Source organism: Benincasa hispida, chromosome 8, assembly GCF_027475165.1.
Source record: "Benincasa hispida cultivar pf3 chromosome 8, pf3_genome.v1.1, whole genome shotgun sequence".
Taxonomy (NCBI): Eukaryota; Viridiplantae; Streptophyta; class Magnoliopsida; order Cucurbitales; family Cucurbitaceae; genus Benincasa; species Benincasa hispida.
In genome coordinates, this window is record NC_143485.1 from 58,162,328 (window position 1) to 58,170,614 (window position 8,287).

Genomic DNA, 8,287 nt, shown 5'->3' on the forward strand with positions numbered 1-8,287 from the left:
CCTAGGGAGAACTCGTTATAACCCATTATTGATTATAGTGGTATTTTGACTTTGGTCCAGGGTTTTTTTACTCCTCACATTAAGGGGAGTTTCCACGTTAAAATTCCTCAAGCCCTTACTTGATTATTATTGTTGTTTCTAGTTGATTAGTATTCTATTAGATTCACACAAGAGTGGGATAATTAATCCAAAAGATATAATGTTTACCGCACCTAATCTTGCTCATTCTATTGTAGATTTGACTTCCTCTCAAGAATATTCTTTGATAAGGAAAGCTGTTTTTTTTTTTTTCCAAATGTTTTCTTCCCCTCATTGTTTGATTTGAAGTTTTAGGAGGTTCGGTTGTTTGGTGTGTTTGCCTTTTGTCTTCAAAGAAAAAAAAAAACCTAAAAATGAAGCGTTATCAAGTGGGACCAAAATCGTTATCAATGATGCCTCTTATATATATGTGTGTGTGGTTTTCGGCTATTTATTTAATTTTTATAATAAATTATCATTCTTGTAAGATTACTTAAACTCATGACATGATCTAACATTGGATTGGTCGACTTTTTAATAGATATAGCATAGTCTCTTCTATTAGACAACCTACAAATGGTCCAATTGGTCCAAAATCATTCTAAAACCTGTGAATGGTCCATATGATGTCCTTTATCCAGTAGAAATAAATGGGCCTTCGAATTGGGCCACTCGTTATTGACATAAGACCCATGATCCAATAAGTCTCAAGTGTTTGTTTTTTATTTTAATTTACTAAATACACAATGAATGAAAAGTTGATCTCTATTCCAGAAGAGCTCTGTGATTGATCTCAAGCAAATTTTAACCAAGGAGATAAGAAATTGAATGTATATACGTATATACATATATACATATATATACATAATCCGATAAAGCTTAAGTACAAATCTCTTCATGACTAAATCATTGAAGCTCACCACATATTGTTCAACACAGATTTTTTAACTGACACATTTAAGTTTAGGGCATGCTTTGATACTAATGTTAGGACAAAAAAAATATCTACATATGTTTACAATGGATATTGTCCACACTTCAACTTGGCAACTATGAACACAAGTTTTGATGATTTTGCTTTTGGGTCCCCTAGAAAGCCTTTCTCATACTAACGAAATTGTCCCTCATTTGTATTTTCCATGATCTTCTACTTAGCTAAAGTGGAAGTTTGGTTGCATTATCCTCATCAGCTGCCAAGCAAAAGATAGAGCTTGATAATGAAGCACAGAAAAAGGAAAGAGCGAAGTGATGAGTTAGAAAGGTGAAGAAGACGAGAAGAAAAGAAGGAGAAAAGGGTATGACAGAAAAGCCCCCACAAAGCTATCTAATCGAATTCCAGTGGTTCCTATTGCCTTTAGTTAGAGACAAAATAGTAAGGACTGAAAGAGGAAAAGAAAAAACAAAGAAATTGTTTTGAAACTGATAGATGAATGAGGAGTCACCCTTGCTCATTTATTGCTGCTAGCTCTTGTCTGTAGGGACAGTAAAATCTAACCCCTCAGCCTTATTCAATTCTATATGAACTACCACTCCCACTTCGGGATGCCAAAATAGAAATTAAGATTGGGAATGTTGCCACCCACTATTAATACCTCATTTCAACTGTTTCTCATTCTCCCTAATAAATGCACACATGGTAGCAAATTTATAAGAAAAAAGAAGGTACGATTCTGTTTAGTTTGTTATATAATCAGAAGTCTTCAATAATCTTTTCAGATATAAAAAGGAATCTAACTAAATATCAGGAGAGGAGTTTATTAATCATTTAAGAAGATGATAGATTCTTCTTCAACTTGATCAAGAGATCAGAACTATAGGAACTTGAGATCTACTCCTTTTAATTTTATAAACAAAGCTTATATTTACTACTTAATTTTAAATCTCTCCACCTATATTTATTTGAGTTATATTTGTTAAGTTGACAATCAAAGAAAATGTAAATAAACAGTTTATTAGTATAGGAGAAAATAAGATAAAACAGATCTAAACCGTGCTTGGAGCAGTTTATTATAGTAACCAATAGAGGAACAAGATTTATATATGGTACCTCTCTAAATTTGTGATTGATCATTTGGAACATCAGATAACAGATTCAAGGTACTCTAATACGTATATGCGAGTCTCAAATAATTTAAGAGTTAGATAGAAAAGAAAAGATGTATAATGATTATTTTTTCGTACCTAAAACAGTGCCGGACAATAATGTAAGAGGGGAAAAGAAGTTTTTTGGTTATAAGATGAATATTAGAAATCTAAATTAGTGTAGTTTAGTTTGAATGGCTAAGTATGTAATTGGCAAAAATGAGTGTATTATAAGAAACGGTAATTCCTAGGAGATTTTTAGTTAAATGTACATTTTCTTTATTTTTGGAGGGGAAAAAACCTAAAAAAAAAAAAGTCTTGAATTGAAGTCTAAGGAATCGGTGTAGATAGTTAGGATTCTGAAATGGCAATTAAAAAGAAAAATATGGTTTCCTATTATAATGGCTTAGAAATTACCGTTTCAAAGAGGTGCTTTATAGCAGCAGCAGCAGCCAGCAACAAATTCTGATAGTGATACGACATTTGAGAGGCTCTCTGCCCACTGCCCCCCTGCGCCAACCATGCCCTCTTTTTTCCCACCTCTCCCTTCTTGATGATAGATAGAATTTGAGGCTTCCAATGTGCAGCACTCTTTCAACCTAAATTCTCCATCCTTCCCCTCAACCCCACATACAAGCTTGCACTCTACTCTTGCCACTCTCTTCAAAACTGCAACCCATTTTTACTCAAAACACGTACATATAAATGCAGCAGCATCCTCTCCTCGGATCCAAGCAGCATAAGGGAGTGTTTCTTCTTATTTATGACACCCTTTAATTTCCTATGTTGGTCTAGCTAATTAGCAGTCGAGAAAATTTGCGAGCATTTCTTTGGGGATTTTATCAAATAGGTTGTGGGCAGGTGCGATGAAACTGGAAGGCAGTAGAAGCTTGGAGAGAATGAATGCGTATGGTAAAAAACAATGCAGGAGCTTGTTCTGGAAGGTGAAGGCGGCTTTAAAGAAGGCTATCAAGAATGGAAGCAAGCGACAACTCAAGTTTCAGTACGATCCAAGTAGCTATGCTCTTAACTTTGATGATGGTCACAGCAAAATCAGGGAGGATAATATTGATGCATTCAAATATGAACTTCAGAACTCTGCCAATGTTTACAATTCCTCCATGTGGGTTTATGTTCTTTGGGTGAAATCTGAGTGATTGGCTGATTGCTTGTACATATTTATTTCCTTCTCTTTTTTTTTTTTTTTTTTTTTTTATTGTTTTTTTCCCTACTTCTCATTATGTTCTATGATTCTATCTAATAGGATAGAGTTTTAGAAAGTCGCCAGAATTTGCCCTTGCTCGCAAAACGGCGACTTGGTTTTCATTTCACTGCCTAATTGGAAAGGATTTTGGGTGTAATTCTACCCTTTCATCTTACTTTTGCTTTTGATTAAAAAAACCAATGTTCGTTTAGTAATCCTTTCGTTTTTGTATGAGGCTTAAACAATTCAACTAAAGTGACTCACAATATTACATTTTTAATAGGGAGGAGAAATTCCTTACCATATTGATGCACATGAACAACACCTTGAATCAAGTATGAATAAGTCACAATATATTGGATCAAGTATGAATAAGTCAACATATATTTTATAAATTAGGCCAACATTTTTAAGGTTAATTTGAAAATTACTCAGGTAATTTGAAGAAAGTTAGAATATTAATTTCTATAACTCATAATTAAAATTTAGTGTTTATAGTTTGATAAAATTATCTTGATAAAATTTTCATAAATAATCTCTACTGTAAAGACTATTTTTATCAAACAATAGGGATTATTTATGAAGTTTTAATTCCCACATAAAAATACTCATTTATCCTAATTAAGGCGAGAAAGCTGGGAGGGAAAGAATATATCAAACTAAAAGTATGCAAATATCTCACACAATTCAAACATTTGGAAGAGTAAAAAAGTTTGACAATCTCTTGTATACAACCGCCATTCCATTTCACAGCCAGTAAAGTAACCAAGGAAACTACAAATGATCATTTCTAGGCAGAACCTACACTTTTTTTTTTTGCCTTCCACGAGGCATCAATCAAATACGCGGAGCCATTTTTTGTACGATCGACACATCTCAAACAGGAGGATCTTCAAGCATAGCCGTGGATAAATCATTTATTCGAGGATAAGCGGCTTTCTCATCAAGTTGGTCCTGTGCCCACATTAACATCTTCAACAAGCTTGGCAGTTTTGGATCTGTAAAACGACGCAAAATGATAAATGTTATTAAATGACACAAAATCATAATTCGTTAACCATTACTATACTAAATCAGGTTGCAGGTCAGAAATATATGGTTAAAATTGAATAACTGTTCTTGACTTCTTTTAATCTACCTTGATGCACCTGCTTACTCCAAAATATTGTCTTGTTTCTCCTAGGAGTGAGATCAAAACCACTAGATTTCCCTAAAGAATTATGCACTCTGTTCTAGATAAAATATTAACCAACAGTCCAACTTTCATTGCCATGGTGTCTTTGGACGTGGCAGACATATAACAGCATTTCTCGAGGAAAGAGACTACTTCAATGCAAAAGGTGGCAAAGATCTTAACCTTTTTCATGACTCTGACTTGTTAAGATGGCTGCATTAACTTCACTTGCTGTCTTCAAGCGCTGAGAGATGTCCAGAAGGTCTCGCACGGGACAGTTGGAAACATCTTCAAAAGCAAGTAAAGCAACTGTTCTCTCCAACTCTTCCAAGAAGCTTTCCTGATAGGAGTACAAGGGTTAGTTTGGAGAGCAGGTGAAGGGGAAGGGGAATTCATAGTTTAAGGGTTCATATGACATTTCAACGTCAACAAGTAGAACTACTTAGAATCATAATCAATTTAATGATCTACCATAAGCTAACAATATGATGATAGACAGGCGGAAAGAGAGAGCCACGTAAAGTACATTTTCTTCTCCCCTTGGTGCAAGCTCCTCCTGAGCAAATTCAAGAGCTTCTTCTACTTTTCCATTACGAATTAGTTCTATCAACCTTTGCTGTTGAAGATGGAAAAACAATTGGGGATTTGTATCCAATATCTGCAAGAGAGAGTACGTTTTAAATGCTTAGATAACATAACTACAACTGGAGAGAGAACATCAAACAAATTCCAACTATTTTCCAGTTACTATATGAAACTTAATCAGAAAGCTGGCATGATTGCAATGAATGACATTTATTCAGTTGTGTCATGTATACTATATTTTCTCTTCTATAAAAGATAAACAATTCTTCAGTAAGATGATTGGGAATCCAACTTCCCATTCTATACATATTTATAAGAGTCAATAGATCACTTAAGCTCAAATCAAAACTGGAGTGGAATCAGATCCTCCGAAAGGAGGGAAAAGAAAAAGCTCCATTGACCATTCCCAAATGGACCAATCAAATTTGTGCACTCATCAAGCAAAATACCATGTGTTGCTAAAGGAAATGGCTAACTGTCTAAGATCTCAAGTACACACCATATTTTAGTTCAATGAATATGAAAATTCCAAAGGCACGCAAGGTAGTAATTATGTGAAGAACTTTGATTGGTAGCTGGTCTATAACATAACCTCTTAAAAGGATCTAAGTTGGTCTATAACATGTCGTCAGCACTCAAAATTCCAAGTGTATAATCTTCTTACAATTCAAGAAGATATTGATCATGGAAAGCCAACAGCAGTTTAATGAATAAACATTTGGTTTCACATTTTCATGATCACAGCAAGTGCTCGAAGAGAACATAATAATTAAAGGTTCAAAATATAACTTTCCAACACAATTATTTCTTAAGATCTTGAAACTCATATAATCCAAGTACCAGATGAAGTTTTTAATTCAAGAATCAAACCTCAGGATTTAAATCATTCACTTTCTCAATTGCATCCTCAACATTGCCGCATTGTACTGCCTTCTTAACGGCCATTCTATCTGTTATGGTTGCAAGATCTATTTCTGCTATATATCCATAAGGAGAAGCAAATAATGGAAAAATATATAGAACACCACATAAACGAAAATAGGGGGTGTGGAATTAAAACCTTAAGAACTAAATTAACTAATGGATACGCTCAGCTCCAGATTCCATCCGGAATTTCTCAGCTGCATCAACATAACCTTCAGTGACGAGGAAATTCATTACCAACTTATTCATGTCTTCTTTCCTAATCTTTACGTCATTAAGCTTCTTCTCCCACTCTTCCCTTGTAATGACTTTCTTTGATGTGGCCTGCGTAAGTAGAAGCATATTATAGGAAACTATAGACCAATTTTGCAGAAAGAATCTTGACGGAAAAACCTCTTAACTCTAATACTCAAAGCTATTTTCAGTGGTGAACTTAAAATTCTCTTTCTTAAAAGAACACTAATGACTAAACTAGAATCAGTAAGGCTGTTGTTTGATTATGCAATCAAGAACGCAATCAAGAATGTGAACTATATGAATTTGAAGTCATATACCATCGCTTCGTTCTCTGCAAATTGACGAATCACAATCCAGAACAATGACATCAGTACACCGCCTTCAAACCCATCGACTATACACTAACAAATCCGCAAACTCACCTAGAAGAAATCTGAGATTAAAAAACAAAAGAAAAGTGTGATCATAATCCGATAATATCATAAACAGAAGATAAAGAGAAAATTTAAAGGTTACTTTAAATACTACATCTGAAGCTCCCAATTTCGGACTAACAACAAAAGTAGAAAGACAGAGAACAAATCTGGTTAATGAATTAGAGACTAATTCTACTAAATTTAGAGAGCCGAAAGATAAAGACCAGTGGGAAACTTACAACAAATCGGACAAACTCATATTTTCCAGAAAAATCACCGAGAAATTATACCTTCGAAGGATAAGGTATCCTATGAATCAAGATTCTTTGCTGCTCGGAGTGGATTGCAATTCTTTGTATCGAAGTAATAAATGGCGTTCCGGCGATCCCTCATCGCTGGCAGTCGGGAGTTGAAATGAAATTCTTCGAGTTAATGGATCCGGGTTTTGGGCTTAACGAGTCTTATTCGGGTCCTTTTCTAAGTTTGAAGTCTCTGGGCCGCTCAACTCAACCAGGCCCAATTGATTTTAGTTTCCTTATTTTATTATTATTTTTTAAATACAACATAAGGATAGAAAACTAGACAAATTAAGGACACATCAAATCAGAATAGTGAGAGGTCTAAACAAACATAACTCAATTGACACATGAGAGTAAATTAATAACTACGAGGACTGTGGTTCAAATCTCCCTACCCCCAATTGCATTAAAAAAACCTTATTCGCGTATCTAGATTTCTTTTTTGTTATTTTATTTTAGGAAAAATTACTTTTTGATACTAAGTTTTGGTCTACTTTCCATTTAATACCTAGGTTTCACAGTTGTACACTCTTACTCCTTGAATATTGAGTTCAATTTCCATTTGATTCCTAAGTTTCAAGATTTTACATTTCTACTCTTGAGTTTTGAAGTTGTCTCCATTTGTCCTTAAATTTCAAGATTTACATTTCTAACATTTACTTTTACTAAATACTAGTTTAGGTCCTTAGTCATAATGTTCATTGATTAATTAAACTACCGTAATTAACTAGGGGCATTTGGGGCACTGAGTTGGTTATTATAGTTAGTGAATTATAAAATTCAATTGGTTATAATATTTAGTATTTAGGGTGCAGACTATTTTAGTATGGGTTATGATAGTGCTCAATATGTGCTATCATATTCCACTTAACTCGAGATTGATCCTAGATTTTATGTGTTTGTTTGATTGTTTTATAAATTTTGAGCACTTAAAAGGTAGAACCAGGTGTTAGTGATGAAATGGAACTAAAATGGGCCAAAATGAAGCTTAATTGCATCAACCAGGAAAGAGAAGACCCATTACACTTTTGTCCCTGGAGTAAGCACAACGACGCCCAGCACTGCGCTATGCTCGGGGAAAGTTGAGAGCCTTGTTCCTATGTAAGACGCATAGAAAGTGCCACGACTGTTCGAGCCTCTTACAGTGTCGTTTAATTCTCGAAAAGGACTATGAAACAAAAGAAAATTTATAGTATTGAACTACTCCTACCACTACAAAGACGTAACAATAGTGGTAAATTCGAGTCGATTCGCAGAGAAACGCGATTTGTTTCATTAAGTTGATTTCCTAACTAGAGCGGTGAATGTGGGGTTTTTGTGTGGAAGAGATAAATGAGTGAAATTGAAA

The 8,287-nt window shown here is 34.4% G+C and overlaps 1 protein-coding gene and 1 long non-coding RNA gene across 3 annotated transcripts; both read right to left on the bottom strand.

Annotated features, from left to right (window-relative positions):
* Window positions 1–837: 837 nt before the first annotated feature.
* On the bottom strand, window positions 838–3,342 carry LOC150034732 (uncharacterized). The gene is made up of 2 exons (XR_016531278.1): window positions 2,518–3,342; window positions 838–1,208 (listed from the first exon to the last, which is right to left on the bottom strand). It is a non-coding gene; the product is annotated as an uncharacterized LOC150034732 (long non-coding RNA).
* A 598-nt stretch (window positions 3,343–3,940) lies between these two features.
* On the bottom strand, window positions 3,941–7,091 carry LOC120082544 (LisH and RanBPM domains containing protein). 2 transcript variants are annotated; one of them, XM_039037755.2, is made up of 7 exons: window positions 6,931–7,091; window positions 6,542–6,657; window positions 6,152–6,311; window positions 5,934–6,040; window positions 5,005–5,136; window positions 4,662–4,818; window positions 3,941–4,302 (listed from the first exon to the last, which is right to left on the bottom strand). In XM_039037755.2, exons 2-7 carry the CDS (start codon window positions 6,590–6,592, stop codon window positions 4,181–4,183), a joined length of 729 nt encoding a protein of 242 aa, XP_038893683.1. In that variant the 5' UTR covers window positions 6,593–6,657; window positions 6,931–7,091; the 3' UTR covers window positions 3,941–4,180. The 2 variants fall into 2 exon arrangements, with proteins under 2 accessions (XP_038893683.1, XP_038893684.1); XM_039037756.2 differs by having other exon boundaries at window positions 6,880–7,044.
* Between the last annotated feature and the right edge of the window lie 1,196 nt (window positions 7,092–8,287).

Excerpts from the sequence above, each read along its gene's own strand:
- LOC120082544 (XM_039037755.2), bottom strand. The coding sequence starts at position 6,592 with ATGTCATTGTTCTGGATTGTGATTCGTCAATTTGCAGAGAACGAAGCG. Across the intron at positions 5,137-5,933 it reads TGAATGATTTAAATCCTGAG|ATATTGGATACAAATCCCCA; the intron begins GTTTGATTCTTG and ends TCTCTCTTGCAG. Across the intron at positions 4,303-4,661 it reads AAGTCAGAGTCATGAAAAAG|ATCCAAAACTGCCAAGCTTG; the intron begins GTTAAGATCTTT and ends GTCGTTTTACAG.